At 35.1% G+C, this 16,922-nt stretch overlaps 1 protein-coding gene across 1 annotated transcript; it reads right to left on the minus strand.

Annotated features, from left to right (window-relative positions):
* Nucleotides 1-2,732: 2,732 nt before the first annotated feature.
* LOC120625582 (UBX domain-containing protein 6) lies at nt 2,733-11,629 on the minus strand. The gene is made up of 8 exons (XM_039892646.1): nt 11,293-11,629; nt 10,780-10,916; nt 6,868-7,009; nt 6,022-6,116; nt 5,632-5,785; nt 4,606-4,763; nt 3,972-4,101; nt 2,733-3,063 (listed from the first exon to the last, which is right to left on the minus strand). The coding sequence occupies exons 1-8, from the start codon at nt 11,542-11,544 to the stop codon at nt 2,788-2,790; spliced, it is 1,344 nt and encodes a 447-aa protein (XP_039748580.1). The 5' UTR covers nt 11,545-11,629; the 3' UTR covers nt 2,733-2,787.
* Nucleotides 11,630-16,922: the final 5,293 nt, after the last annotated feature.

Here is a 16,922-nt window from a genome sequence, read left to right on the forward strand (position 1 = left end):
AAATTTGAAAAATATAAAACAGAATTCATCATCGTCATCATCATCACATCAACCCATTATCGGCCAACTACAGAGCACGGGTCTCCTCCCACAGTGAGAGAGGGTTAAGGCAGTAGTCCACCACGCTGGCCCAGTGCGGAATGGTGGACTAAAACAGAATTGCTTCTGGCAAATTACGATCTAACTTGTTATCGGCTGATAGTTTAGTCCGTTGATATAATAACTTAGAAGACCTAAGGACGTGCTACTATAATAGAGGAAAGTGCACAAATATAGATATTTCTGTTCTAATTTCATGAAATATATAAATTTCCCAACTATCGGCCGATCGTGGGTGGCTACAGCGAGTTCCCGTATGACAGGACGGATGATTGCGGTATAAAAAAGCTGGCATATAGAAAAGGAAACACAAAGAACATAACTCAAACTGCATGGCCAACAAAAACGTGAAACGAAAGATTGATAACGTAGTATTTCTATGATTCTCATATCAAAATGGATCGAGCAGTTTTTAAGCAAAAAAACAACTACCCACCTCACTTTTGTACACCCAGGGTACTTAAATTATATCCCCTGATAAGAGATATAATTAAAGTTTCGACCTTTTGTTTGCACGGGAACAGGGACTAGGAGAAGTTTACCCCCGTTTATTTTTGCACATATTTTATTTGGATATTATATTCACTTGTCGCCAATGCTCTGAAAGTTGATAAAGCTGTGGGAGAAGATACATTATTCTCCTTTCCCCGGGGAGATAATTGTACCCATGCTAGCCGTGCTGATGGGTATATTTATATCAACACTGCCAGATATTTCAGCAGATATGTTTAAACTATGAGATAAGTGGGTATGTCTGCTCTGTGGCCAGCTGCCACCGATAAACACGTGTTGAGTTTTCCGGTAAGATGCTGCGTAGCGAAATCTTAACTTAATAATATCTAGCCATTTTGCGAAGTCGCAGGAACTCGTCGTTTTGGGTATAAATGTACACGTAATTTAGAGAATACAAAGAGAAATCTATAATAAAATGCTTAAGTAGGAACTGACATGTGAATACAATATTATAAGAAAAAATATTTAGTTGAATAGAAATCGACCTCAAATTTGCTAGTTGAATAAATTGCGCCGCTTTTCCAAAGACTGCAAAGTGCATTAGACGTCTCGTTATAAAGACTGAAATGGTTTGAAGACGTTACGCGAGAAGTTTATGTAAAAAAATATAGTCTGTAATTTTGTGAGAAGAGCTCTTGAGTAATGTACTATGTAATATTGATGACGTCACAAGATCGCTTATGGTCCACTGACTAACAAATGACAAGTGTATGCCCCTTGAATACAAAGCTTGCTGTCTGAAGACATCATTATAAGAAAAAATTCCCTTTGTGTTTATTAAAAATCTACAAATCACTCAAATGGTTTATTAATAATTGTGTTCCACCAGAGTAGGCATTAAGCAGGCAGATTAAGCTTTACTAAAACCAGTTTTAGTAAAACTTAATTGTTGGCAATGCTCTTATGCACGTATGACTTGCATGCCACTGTACATTGACAGACAAGTTTTCCTCCAAATACAAAAAGTTTTGGAATATTTTTTTTTATCTTATTTATTTTAAAAGGGTTTGGTCACAACCCCTTTGGTAACCCCTGTGGTAGCTAAACATTACAAAAAAAAAAGAAACCATCACTAATTTACACGCAGCTTTAAAAGCTATTGAACAAGTTTATAAAGCATTAGCTGACCTACGAAAAAAAAAGTTTTGCTATGATACAGATATTTTGTATTTTTGTAGTATCCCTTTTAAGGCCCAAATAATATTGCACAAACACAATAGCGTGCAATTCATACATGTATAAAAGCACTGTCTACTCTAAAGTTTACTGTAACTCTTATTGGAGAAAGATTTTTTCTTTTGTATCTTTCGTATAACCTGCCTTAATACAAACCTTGTCCACGCCAGTGTCGTTCACCAGGCAATTGTGTGTGCGATCACACACAATTGCCTGGTGAGCAACATGTATAGCATTATTTTACGTATAGATCTTGGATTTCTTTATGGGCCATGACTAGTAACAAACAGGTTTTGGTGGAACGAGACACCCTCACACAATTACTTTTCTTTTCTTTTCTTGCCTTCAAGGATGTCCTTGGTAAAGCGTTTTTTTTAGGTCCTAGTACTAAACTATAGAAAAGGACTAATCAATGGAAATAATTCGACAACTTAGTTATCTCGATAAATAATAAATATCAATATTAATATTATTAATTAATAGTACTATAGCTATAGTAATGCATTTATTTTAAATTATTATGACCATTATATAACAATAAAACATGGTTCCAATAAGTTACATAATATAATATTAAGGCATTTAACAATATATTTTAATGTATGTTCTTGAATCATTTAAAGATGTTTAAGCTGATTTTACACAAAAATTTTGATCTGCATGACAATTTAAATAAGTATAACTTAATTTTTTTAAGTACTAAAAGTTTAGCTTTCCTAATGCGATTAGAACTGAGCCTACTAAAAAAGCTAGCGTGTTTTGTGTCGAGGCACATTTGCGCGTTTGCTTTGCACATAATATACTTCATTTGGGTGACATTGAATCCTTTTGAATTTGACGCATTGCAGTAATTGTCTACAACTATAAAGCATTCATTTGATAATTTTGCGATTAAGAACAATTTTGTATAGAATCAGCTTGCTAAATAAAATGATAAGGCAGTCTTTAGTAAAAGCATAACATCTATTTCTCTTAAACAAACAAAAACTAAAATAAACATTAGATCTCTTGCACTAAAACCATAACTTCAGGTTTCAAATACACATCTCTATTTGGGCTTTTGTTTATGTCTTCGATAATGGAATTGTGCCAAGCGAATGTGAGCACTGTCGCTGGTACTAAGCGTAGGTCAATAAGGGTCTTGTTCGCGTCCTCCTCTTCTATTAGCTTATGGCCGGTGGGCGTGTTAAGGACAAAAGGTAACCCACTGTGTTCGAGGTTCTCTTGAACGAATTCGTGGATGTCTTGGTATCGTTCGTAGATTGAAAATGTGCCCTGTAAAGGGATTTTATTCTATTAAGCACAATACAAGTAACTAACTGTAGTATGTTCATCTAAACATCAAGCTTATTCTAGTATTTTTATATTATTATATATAATGTAAACAATTTTTTCATAACTTTTAAGTGAACATGTAGCTATAAATATACTACGACAAGACACACATCGCCATCTAGCGCCAAAGTAAGCGTAGCTTGTGTTAAAGGTACTAAGTTGACTGATGAATATTTTTTTAATAAATGATATACATAAATACTTATAATGTACATATAAACACCCAGACACTAAAAAAGCGTCATGTTTATCACACAGACATTTTCCAGTTGGGGGGAATCGAACCCACGGCCTTGGACTCAGAAAGCAGGGTCGCTGCCCACTGCGCCAATCGGCTGTCAGTATACTTTATACCTATTTTAAGAAAAATAGAACAAAAACAAGTGCATTAAAATTAATAAAATAAAAAGAGGTTTTCTATATGTCAGCCGGCTAAGGCTGTGTGTTTGATTCTCAAAACTGGAAAACGTTTCTGGGAACATAATGTTTTTCAGTGTCTGGGTGTTTATATGTATATTATAACTATTTATGTATATAACTCATCAGTTATCCTAGTACCCATAACACAAACTACTTTTATTTTGGGGCTAGATGGCGATGTGTGTATTGTCGTAATGTATTTATATTTATATATTATTATAAAAAAAAATATACAGAACCTTGAAGCAATATGAGCCAACAATGTAACTTAACTAAAAATTTTCACAAAATATTTGGTACTCTATTTACCAAAACTGGAACAATATAACTGCTAAATACAAAAGTCCTGCAGAGCTTGGGTAACAATAGATTTATTTGAAATAAACTTGTTATATTTGTTAACTTGATATTAATTGTATTCAATTTACCTGCAATAGTATTCCGTCCGGGAATCGGATCCTGATGATCGCAAATTTGTATTTGCGCATCTCTCTTATCTCATCCTTCTCTCGCATCGCCTTTGTACGCAGCATTTGACTCTTCTCGATTACTTCAGCCCTGGTAAACGAAATTTAATTTTTATATTCTACTACAAGTTAGCCCTAGACTGCAATCTCACCTGTTGGTAAGTGACGATGCAATCTAAGATGGTAACGGGCTAACCTGTTATATTAAATCCATACCCCCTAAGCCCAGTGGATAGAACTTCGACTTCGGGGGGGGCCTAGTTCGAATCCCAGAACCTCTAACTTTTCTAAATTATGTGCGTTTTAAGTAATTAAAAATATATAACTTGCTTCGCCGGTGAAGGAAAACATCTTGAGGAAACCTGCATGCCTGAGATTTAGAACACATGATCTTCACAAAGGTATGTGGAGTCCACCAATCAGCACTGATTTTATTTTTGTTACTTAACACATATTCAAGAAACACTACTCAAGTGGAGTGGTTTTGATGCTTTAATATAGTTACCTACAGGGTTTCTATGTTTTTGATTCTCTAATTAAAAAACGTTAATTGTGTATTATTGGATCCAATGGATAAGAAGAAAGTATTAAATACCTAAGTTGTTGTTCTCTCTTCAATTCTTCAGGCGAGAGGGCGTAGAAGGATGGCGGTAGTTGTACTTTATTAGCGGCTTGCGAAGGCAGCAAAACTTGCAGGTTCCTATCTAACTCTAGCTGAATCGGATCCGCTGTTCTCAATGCATCGATTAGAGTCTGCAAGGTTTTAAGTTAATTTATATACACATTAAAAAAAAAAAAAAGGGAAGTTCCATCCATATTATTTTTTTGGTAATTATTGACAGACCAACACTTTGCAGAGCACATACAAAGTATCCACTAACCTGGGACATGGATGTTAAGCCACATATGCTTGTAATTACACTGGCAACCATGCCTTGGTTTGGAGGATGTTTTCAATAATACAAAGTAGAAGTCTGATGGAAACCTTCGGAAATGGTGTAGGTGACTCCCCCACCGAAAAATGGGAACCATTTACAATCGGTGCAACATATTTTTGTTTAACATTATTCAACTGACGTTATGCTTTTGTTAATTAATTTTTATTGCATGTAAAGTTAACGTTACAAGGTCAAGTATCTGCATTGTAGCGTGATGTCTCCATGGTCTAGTTCTGAACATGTCTGAATGCAGATCACAAGGTCCTAGGTTCTATTCCTGAGACAGGCCAATGTACAACATTGGGTTTCCTATTAAGAAATTATTATTATTATTATCAGTCTGTTAAATTTTTTTGTAGTTTTCTCTGAACAATTTAAGCCACAGTGGTCAGAGATTTTCGAACTATGCAGGAAATATTATAGTGTACTAGTGTGGACGGACGGCAGCTCCGGCACGACCAATCCAAACACGTCACCAATTCCAAACTCCAGGCTGGTACAAAGAATTTCTTAATAAGAAAACCCAATTGCCTGATGCTTCGTGATCTGCATTCAAACAAGCTTGCTACATGGACACTTGAAACGTTATTTGATAGTTTTAGCATTATTTAATATAAAGCTAAATCCAATGGAGATAATCTATAAACAAACAAAGAAAAATTTAGTTAAGGAAGTTACCTCACCGTCAAACTTTCCACTGAAGGCACATTTTCTTTATTGAACACCAGAAAGTCTTCCTCGACACCATCTGCATTTGTCACTTTTTGTTGAGAGAATCCAGCGGCTATTAACAGATCCATCGCCCCTTCTATAGGTTGTACTCTTTCACAGAAAGCTCTGAAAATGTTTAATGTCTTTAAAGTATAACGTATGGGACTGAACCACTACTACGGGACTGAAATTGGGAATGGAGGAATTTAGACCCTGGACTAACACAATAGGCTACTTGTGAACCCAAAAAACCCCAAAAAAAATGCGGGCCCCAGCTAGTAACCTATCCTATAATATATATATATATATATATATATATATAGTTTTGCATCTTTGTATGTAAGGTGAATGTGTGAAATTACCTGTTACTCATTCGAATCCTCTGATACTTTTCCTCTTCCGGATAAGTGACTATATTCTCTAAATACTTGCACAGAGTTTCTACGCATGTATCAACCTAAAAGAAAAGGTAAAAATTACAGTAATTTTATCACTTAAACATGTATTTAACATTAAATTGAATTGTAGTACGTAATAAACCTGTACTTAAGATTAAAATGAATTGTAAATAAATGAAATAAAATGCAATAACTTGTAGAGATTCCCATAAGAGTTTATCAATATTGCATCTGAATGTTTAATAGGTATGAATACTATTGAAATCTTTTTATTATTTATCTTTATGTAATAGTGTATGACAGTACCTCCAGATGGCTTGCCAATAGTCACCACACTAGATAGCAGGTTGGTTGGTTTATAATGGTTAGTAGATGGTAGTAGCTACATGTCCTCTGCTATATGCCATTAATCGCCTTCCATTCATATATAAATCATATGAAGCTGTGATAGCGTGGGAATACCTCTAATAAGCCCAGTTGGTAGGAGCTCGACTTCACTTTTCGAATCCCAGCACTCACCTCTAACTTTCCTAAGTAATTAAAAATACCACTTGCTTCGACGGTGAAGGAAAACATCGTGAGGAAACCTGCATGCCTGAGTGTTCTACATAATGTTCTCTAAGGTATGTGGAGTCCACCAATCTGCACTGGGCCAGGGTGGTGGACTACCTGTACCCCTTTTCATTGTGGGAGGAGACCCGTGCCTTTCAGTGGGCCAGTAATGGGTTGATATGATAATATAAATCATAAATGTATGAATCTCATATTTAACTAACACTTTACAGGGGGTGTTTCAAAATGAAACCTTACCTTTTCCCTATTATTATTGCAGGATTGTATAATGAGGCAGGCAGTCAGACCCCTCTCGTCCTCCAATTGTTCATACAGGAATGTTTTAATGTTCTTCTTCCATTTGTCGCGAGGTAGAATATCATTGCTAATAAGAGGGCACCTGAAACAAGTTTAATGTTCTTAATGGCATGGTTAGGACTTTGGTTCAATGGATGGCCCCCAAAGAGGGGGAGCAAGTTTGATTCCTAGCTTGCACACCTGACTTTAAGTTGTTATGTTTCAAGCAATAAAATATACTTGCTCTAATGGTGTAGAAACATCGTGAGTTAATTTGCATGCTTCAGAGATCTCCATATTTTTTTTTTTGGCAAAACCAGTCATTACATAGAGGTTATTTAACACATACAATAACAATCTTATTATATAGACTAAACATTGCCGAAAAGTACATTTGTTTACAATAGTAGTAATTTTTAAAAATTGGGCAGAGCAGTAAAGGCAGTAGTGGTGGGAATAAAGAATGGGTAAATAATTATTAAAAACAGAAAGCAAAAGAGATAATTATAAAGATAAGTATAAAGGTACATCAAAAGTATTTTTTAAAAGATGCAGTTTGATTTTCTTTAAGCTTTATTTTTAATAACGATCCGAAAGGTGGGTGAAGTCTTCCAATCCCTACTTCATCAGCATGGCGAACTACAGCTCTTTCCATTCTGGGAGGAGACAAGTGCATGCCCTATGCACGTGTCTCTGCAGGCAATAGGTTGATAACGATGATAATGATATCAATTCTTTTATTGATGAATCACAGTTACTTACAGTGTCAATGCAGAATTTTAGTTCTGCCATTTCCTGTTCTTTGAAATAATTGAAAACACTGATTTCCTTCCAAGATAACATCATCATCTTTTTCGTAGTAGTTAAGAGGTGGTGTTGGGAGCTAATATCCACAATACTTATACAATCTGGGGTACAGTGCTTTAACAATTATTATCAATTATAGCCATATAACTTCAAGCTGTTAGGAACGGAGAATTTCTCTCTTTAAAACTGTTGGCCCAACCTGGGATTTAAACTTCATGTTCTATAGTCAATAGTCACTAGACCAATGAAGTTTAGAGTTAGAGTGGCCTTGATTGCCCTACTTGTAAAATGTATGTACTGTTTTATAAATATACAGGATGTTTGGTGCATCGTGTGCCAAATCGAATCTGATGATTGGAGGGGTCTTTGGCTATCTCTTCAGCCCTCGTAAAAAAATCTTGCTCAAACGGTTTTTTTTATACTGATTTTAAATTGTTTTTTTAAAAATTGTAAAAATTCTACATTTAAATTTTAATAAAAAATAAAGTTGTTAAGTATTAATTAATTTTCTTTTTAATCTTTAATTTGTAACGTTTTACGCTTCTTTTGAAACTAGAATTACACGCCAGCAACATCTAGTTTTTGTTTTACAGCCCCGCAAAGTTTTTTTTACGTAAAAAAATAAGCTTGAACGTCAACTTTCGGTTTTAATAAAAAAAAAACTAAAAGTGATCATGTTCTTCCAATTTTTTTAAAACATCTCTGGACTGTCCCCTTTCTAATGGTGTGCAATATGCCATGAAAAGTAATTAGTAACATCACTAATTTTCAAATTTTCTAAACTTGGTCGCAATTTTCTAATATTCAACAGGTGAAAGAAAAACAAGGGTTTGCGTAAATAACACTCACAATTCACAAGGCAGATGACATTTTCTGTCTCTTTCATAAAGTTATACGCCCGTTGTTCGTTTAAACAGGCAAAAATAGTTTTTTCACTCTAGTGAAGCGAAATCTATCTTCTATTCCTTTCTTGCATAGTGCAAACCTGTTTGAACCAATCGCGAACGGGCCCCGCGTCGCGTCGACACGGCGGCCATCTTATTTTTTAGTCGAGACATCACTGCCTCTGCTGCCTAACGTGTGTGCTAGCTTACTGTACTCCACGATTCTTTTATTTAGTTTTCGTTAAGTTTTGTTGTTTTTTGTTACGTTTTATTTACTTTTGGTGTTATTGTTAAACTTTGTTGACTTTTTTGTTGTTGCAATGACGACATACTCTAACGAGGAATATGCGGACATCATAATGGTTTATGGTGCAGCCCGTGGTGTCGCTCGTGCAGCGCAACGACTTTACCAGGAACGCTTTCCTGGTCGACGATTACCTGGCCGCAGAGTCTTCCAAGACACATACCGACGTTTACGCGAGACTGGGAGTGTCAATTTTCATGAACCAAGGGGACATGTTGTGCGACATAATGTTGAAGTGGACGAGAGAATACTGGCACTTTTTGAGGAAGACGACACAAGAAGCATTAGATATGTGGCGGCACAACTTGATATTTCAATATGGAAAGTGTGGAAAGTCCTTCGACAAAACGAAAAATATCCATTCCACGAGACTCCGGTTCAAGGTACGTAATTTAAAACCTTTGTTTGACGTTGCCTTTGTTTAGCAGGTATCCATAATCTTCTAGTGCAATTAATTACTGCTCAAGGGGAATTAAAAAGATTTTTGGTTGTTGCAGGTCTTGAGGGTGGCGACTTTGACAGACGAATGCACTTTTGTCGGTTTTTGTTACACACAGATGTGGATAATCCTGATTTTTTAAAAAGAATACTGTGGACTGACGAATCCAAATTTACCAGAGAAGGGATTCTTAACTTGCACAATTTACACCATTGGGCACCGAAACGGCAAAACCCACATGCCAAAAGACAGCAATCTTTTCAAAGACGGTTTAGTGTGAACGTTTGGGCAGGAGTGATTGGGAATCAGGTAATTGGACCGCACTACCTGCCTGATAACTTAAATGGCGATAATTATTTAGAGTTCCTGCAAAATGATCTGCCGGAATTATTGGCCGAGGTGCCCGTGTTTAATGAAGATGTGCCCATAGTATTTCAAAATGACGGCTGTCCCGCGCATTGGCGTTTAACTGTGAGGGAATACCTCGATAATGTGTTCCCCAATTCGTGGATTGGGCGCGATGGGCCTATTGCATGGCCTCCACGTTCCCCAGACTTAACTCCGTTAGATTTTTATGTCTGGGGACGTGCCAAAGAGCTAGTATACGCCACAGAAGTCCCAACGAGGGAGGTACTAATACAACGCATAGAAGCGGCCTTCGGTACAATTAAGAACGAAATACGGCTTCGGACTACAACTGTAACAATACGTCAAAGATGTCGGGCCTGCATTCGAAACAGGGGTGAACAATTTGAGCAGAATTTGTAAAAATTATGAAATAAATGTTTCAAATGCAATGTATTATTTTTATTTCAAGTAAAACCTACGAAATTTAAAAATTTTACCTGCTTGTGAGTTTTATTTACGCAAAAACTTGTTTTTCTTTCATCTGTTGAATATTAGAAAATTGTGACTAAGTTTAGAAAATTTGAAAATTAGTGATGTTACTAATTACTTTTCATGGCATATTGCACACCATTAGAAAGGGGACAGTCCAGAGATGTTTTAAAAAAATTGGAAGAACATGATCACTTTTAGTTTTTTTTTTATTAAAACCGAAAGTTGACGTTCAAGCTTATTTTTTTACGTAAAAAAAACTTTGCGGGGCTGTAAAACAAAAACTAGATGTTGCTGGCGTGTAATTCTAGTTTCAAAAGAAGCGTAAAACGTTACAAATTAAAGATTAAAAAGAAAATTAATTAATACTTAACAACTTTATTTTTTATTAAAATTTAAATGTAGAATTTTTACAATTTTTAAAAAAACAATTTAAAATCAGTATAAAAAAAACCGTTTGAGCAAGATTTTTTTACGAGGGCTGAAGAGATAGCCAAAGACCCCTCCAATCATCAGATTCGATTTGGCACACGATGCACCAAACATCCGGTAGAAAGATTGCCACTTTGAATATGTTCAAGTTTTAGTAAAACAAAACTTACTTGAAGTACACTCCAGATGCAGCAAAATTTTTAGGCACTTCACTTTCTGTCTCCACTTTATAACTCGGCTCCCTTGGCTCTGCGACTGATTTGGAGTTGCATGCAGTTTCATTTTCCAATTCTTTCTTCACTTGAGCCTATCATAACAAATAATAATTCTATATTGGACACCTTTAATTTGGCATTACTAGTAACTGCCATACCTATGCAACAGTTATTAGGGTATTAACCCTTAATCAGTTTTTATGTGTATTGTCCAGGATGGTGAAATTGCTTGGAAACATGAACTTATCACTAGCTTAACACATGCCATGCCAGAGCCATGGCTAAAGGTTTTCGCAGGACCAGACCAGACGAGAGAAAAATCAGGAATTATAAATTCCCAATTTGGCTTTACCAGTGATCAAACCTGGAGTCTCCCTAATATTAGACTACAGCACTCACCACTGTGTGTAGGAGGTCTTCAAAAATCTGTTAGAGAGACAGCAAAAGGAAATTAACTATATATTGTACCTTTATTGCAGCCAAAGAAGTATTGAATGTAGGATTATCTCTTGTCTGTTGCAGTCTCGCCAATGCAGCTTCTGCAGCTACCTTACTTTCCTCAGACAATCCTGACCTTGTCACAGCTTGAACATCCTTTCTTGAATGATTTGATGATTGATTACTAATTGTAGATTCACTGAGCTTATGGCCAGGGCCTGCGAGCTTGAATTTAGCATCAATCTTCTTCTTTTTAAAGAAATTTTTTATTTTGTCTGCCATTTTGTATGGATTAGATTCTAGGAGTGTGCTCTTTAGGGAGTTTAAGCTTTGAAACACTCTCTTTTAGTTGCTCAATAGTTGCTGATGTAGCTATAACAGAGATAACACCAATGTAATTCTAGACTGACAGAGGAGGACTGTCACTTATTTTAGCATCAGAAGCATAGGTGGCAAAACACTCAGGCACCAATAGAAGAGATGTGAAACTACAGGTTCTTAAATTTTGATCAGCTAGTTAACAAGTAAGCAAGTTAACATAACTTTGTTAAATTTTATTTGTTGACTCTTTATCGGGATTAACTACTATGTTGTACCTGTGAGAACAATAGTTTTTTTGTGGATACCTAAGACTAATTCATATTTGTGAAACCCTTCTAGCTCTCTTTTAAAGTTGACACATAATATCTTCACACTAATGGGAAAAATAAAAAATTATGATTCTCAATAATGTCTTACAAGGGTACTAGGGAAGCTAGCAAGAAACTGAGGTGTTGCTTTTTATCAATAACAATATTGTTGGCTATGTTGACCAAAAGAGCTTGATTGGTAAACAATTACAGCAGCTATAGGTCATCTGTCTTGCTCATGTGTAGTTTTAGTATGAATATAGATTCAATTCAAAAGGTACACTGCATTAAAATACTAGCCTTAAAGTCGCATAACAAATGGGGCATAAATATGCTGCAATCGCGTTACAAAACTTTTTCTTATGTAATTATCAAAATCTAAGGTGATCGAAACTTTTCCAAATAGCGATGCACTGCACCTTGCCGTGACTGTAAATATACATTCACTACTATACTATTATGGCAAATTGCGACTTACCCGGCTTCATAAATCGTTCCGAAATACGTTTCCCATACACTCTCCAAGACACGAAAATCAATAACAAAGTAAACAGCAAAATCAAAGAAAACGTTTTAAACAACAAAAACTGAAACTCGTTGAAGTAGAAAACTTCCGCAATCTCCTCATAAAAGGATAATTCACTGAAATTCACAAAGGTTTTTGGAAGATTTTCAATCGGCAACGATGACACGCAGGACTGAAAGAAGTCTTTCGCGAAGCCTAACGTATCCTCGATTTGAAGATACAGAGCTTCGTAAAGGGAGGAATTGAAAACTGCGTTATCAAACAAAGACATTACAATTACATTACATGTATTAAAAAAACCTTCGAATGAAAACAATGAAAAAATAAATTTACCCTACCATCAGAAGAATAAAAATGTCAAACTTATTTGACTTGACATTACACTTTTTATGTTATTGTATTTTAAGTTTGTACTCTTCAGGACAGGCAAAGATCATTGACCATACAGCCTATTACATTTTTTATTTTCTTTCTGCTCAAGTGCCGGGTTCTAGACTTCTTGCCATAGTCTTAGTTTATGTATTGACGTAGTGATTATATTCTCTTTGATTTAGATAGTCTTGTCTTTTCTTGCTTGCATGATAATTAAAATTCTTTAAATACAGTTCCACTACTAGCTTAATACCCCTTCTCTTTTCTATACCTACATAACTCTCCTTATTAGATACATATTATAATAAAGAGCAACTAGCTTTACGCGTCTCTCTGTTTATCCGCTTATTCTTCCAAAACCAAGCAATGGATTGATGAAAATCAATTCACATTTCACATGGCAATAGGTAATTTCATTATTTTTCGAACGTATACCCGTGCAAAACGAGTCGCTGGTAATACTTTATCAGTATAGTGCTAAGATTCACCAAGCTGTCTTTATACAGGCTGACGTGTATAAGTGCGTTACTTTCTATTCTGTAGGGTTAGGAACATACACAGATAGCTCAACGTGCTCTGCGAGGCACGGGAAGAAGGCAAAACAAGACAACGCAAGCGTCTGTAGATACAAAATTCGTTAAAATCCGTGACCGTGACTCATACCTTTATACAACATACGAGTAGGTACTTATCTAGTTCCTTAATATTTTGGTACCTACATTTCCGATTCAAATACTTTTCACTGGCTTATTTTTAATTTGCTTGGTAAACGGAAGGTTCTATTAAAATGTTAATTATTCTATTTTCGTTGTAGGAACGTAGGTAGATATTTCGGAATAGTATACACACGAATTATCTAGATTAAAACTCATCTAGGGATATTGCATGCAAAATGAATTCAAGATGACAAATTTAATTTTACCTACATAATTGTACATAGCGATATTTACTACACAGAGTACACAGGCATCATCATCGTCATATCAACCCATTACCGGCCCACTACGGGGCAAGGGTCTCTTTCACCAATGAGAAGGGGTTAAGGCCGTAGTCCACCACTCTGGCCCTATGCGTATTGGTGGACTCCACAAACCTTTCAGAACCTTATGTAGAACTCTCAGGCATGCAGGTTTCCTTGCGAAGTTTTATTTCACCGCAGGCAGGTAATAACTTAATCTAACCTCGAACTCTAAAATAAATCCAATGTTATGAATGTCTTAGTCCTAAATAGGTTTATTTATGCATCAGCATTGTTCATAAGCTTATTAATTCTTTTATCTTTATCGAGCAAAATGTTGGTTAAATTTTTTAAATAAATCTTCCGTACGTACCTAGGTATATTCTATATTTTTCAGCTAATCGGGATTTATGAATACGACCTTCCTGTTATAAAACTCCGTCAATTAAAAAATCAAACGTTGCACGAGTTGTGTGCGATAAACTATTATGACTGGTATTTAAAAATTAAAAAAATATTTATTGAACTGCATTGTGGATAATCTTCTTGATGGATTAAGACATGCAACAGTGCCATTTATCCTCCTATCAATAATGAATAGTGTGCATCCATCAATATATCATACGTTTGAAGACGGTGAGGGTACATATCAACCGTTCTTCGTAAAAATGCACTAAATAATTAGCCAACCATCACAAAGGGCTGGGAAGAGGAGTATAGATAAGCTGTACGAGTTTTTGTGATATCACCTCCCGTTGCTAACGAGTCATTGAGTTTTAATAATAGAAACAGCTCATCCATATATGTATTGCGTTAAATAACAAAATATCAGCAGGCTCTCGGTCTTGTAGTTCCTAAAAAACTTTTGTTCTATGACTTTTGAAATTTCAGTACTAATTTATTTCATACAAAAACATTCACGAATCATATTAGTTCTGTCAAACCAAAAACATTTGATTCGAAAGCATCATTCGTCGTCGAGTCAGTGACCCCACAGTGGAGTCGTGGTTCGCACGCTGTTCCATTACAGAGTAGTAACATGTATTTTATTTGTGAAGTTCTGAATATTTACCTGTAAAGTTAAAAAAAAAGTAGTTTTTATGCGAACAACTACAGGCCCAGAGCTTTTTGTTATTTTTTATTTAACCCTGTATATATCATGACTGTTCTGTCAAGGAGCAATTGCAGCACTAGAGCTGCAACCGAGGTAGGTACTAAGTTGAGTTTAAAACGTTTAAATTATATACTAGTAAACGTTTAAGTTTGATAGTAAAGAAACACGATCTCCGTTTAACCTGCAGGCAACTCAAAGATCGACCTTTAATGTAGTACTTATTCTGGTTTTATAGGTAGATACATATTCCTTGTTCAATATTATTTCTACACTTTAGTTTTTTTTTTTATTCCACTACAAGTTAGCCCTTGACTGCAATCACACTGAACAATCAGACTGATCCTATGAAATTGAGCCAGCCCTTCTGTCACCAGATGAGGCAATAAACGGTGGTGTAATGTCTAGAAAATATTTTTTTGCTTTACATATTACAAATCGAAGCCACATTCCGCTTTTGTCTGTTTATCCGCAAACCGCATCAAAATCCATTGTGTGGTATACCACCGGTTTACACTATTGTTTAGTTAGTTTTCACAATTTATAATACAAGAATATATAATAATGCGTAATTAATTTTTTGCCAACTATCCGCGTGTAGACGTGGCGGGTCGCTCGTTGGTACATAATTGTTATATTTTCTTAAATATAATTACTTTCACATCTTTTATATGATATTTAAGAAAATGTATGAAAATATGTTTCACAGTGGATTGATTATTATTTATTAAGTGGTACAGACGTTTAGAAAATTACGTGTCACAATTGTGCACATGTCTAAAGGTAACGTCCATAGGCAATACATTATTTTTTATTACATTAAATAAAATAATAAATAAATAAATATACTACGACAATGCACACATCGCCATCTAGCCCCAAAGTAAGCGTAGCTTGTGTCATGGGTACTGAGATAGCTGATGAATATTTTTTATGAATATAATACATATAAATACTTATAATATGCAGATAAACACCCAGACACTGAAAAACATTCATGTTCATCACACAAACATTTTCCAGTTGTGGGAATCGAACCCACGACCTTGGACTCAGAAAGCAGGGTCGCTGCCCACTGCGCCACTCGGTCGTCAAACTTTACATTATGGTTGTCCACAGATACAGAATATAATTAGAGTTACCCTATATAATAATAATAGTTTATAACATGTTTTACGATAAGTACGTAAATTACATAATAAATCGCAATGGCTGTTGAAAAAAGCGGGCGGAGAAAAATAACTAAAAATTCCAACAAGCTCGTAATAATCTGTACCCACCTACTGGTACCTACTCCTTTTTAACCTAATGACAATGAATTAATAAAATAGCTCATTATAGCAGATACACTCCAACATTTTTAAATAAAGAATCGCAAAGTTTATTCTCTATTCTAAATAATTTTATCAACGCGTAGGCGTTTTAAACGTAACGGCAAATAAAGGCTTTAAAAGTTTAAGAGACCCAATTAGAAGTACTTTTTCTGTATTCTTTTGTCATTTTATTATGTATTAATACTACAAACGGATTAATGTATGATACATTTTCTCCCTCTGTCCTCTGGTTCTCGCGTCATGCTAATTTCCTTTATAAAAAAAATTCTTTAGGTATGCTTACAATTATTACAAAGAGCTTGTAGAGAATAGTAGGCTAAGGCCAACTTCATACTACAAGCGAAATATTTGCACGGATTAGGTACATCGATATCACCGGATCTCGGTTAATCCCGATAAAACGTTCATCGCGAATAGAACTCTTTGACGGTGTAATTACTGTTGTTGAATTCTGTTTTATCTGTACTTAATCGAACTTAAAATAATAAAAAAAAAAAACTGAATATTAAGCTTATAGAATATTATCACTTAACTCACAAAATAAATAATTAAATTAAAATAAAACCAAACAAATATTAAAGGGGGGTCCCATACATCAATCATGATTTTCAACGCTAGTAATATTCTCAGAATATTGACTTTTAAAATTACTAAAGAAATTAAAATAAAACTTTATATTTAAGGGGGCTCGCATTTTGTGGGTTTTTTTACATTACCCTTTAGTGCAAAT

Source organism: Pararge aegeria, chromosome 1 (assembly GCF_905163445.1).
Source record: "Pararge aegeria chromosome 1, ilParAegt1.1, whole genome shotgun sequence".
Lineage (NCBI taxonomy): Eukaryota > Metazoa > Arthropoda > Insecta > Lepidoptera > Nymphalidae > Pararge > Pararge aegeria.

Coding starts and splice junctions, on each gene's coding strand:
- LOC120625582 (XM_039892646.1), bottom strand. CDS start 11,544: ATGGCAGACAAAATAAAAAATTTCTTTAAAAAGAAGAAGATTGATGCT. Junction 6,117..6,867: donor GCAATAATAATAGGGAAAAG/GTAAGGTTTCAT, acceptor CTTTTCTTTTAG/GTTGATACATGCGTAGAAAC. Junction 4,764..5,631: donor CTTCAGTGGAAAGTTTGACG/GTGAGGTAACTT, acceptor AAAACCTTGCAG/ACTCTAATCGATGCATTGAG.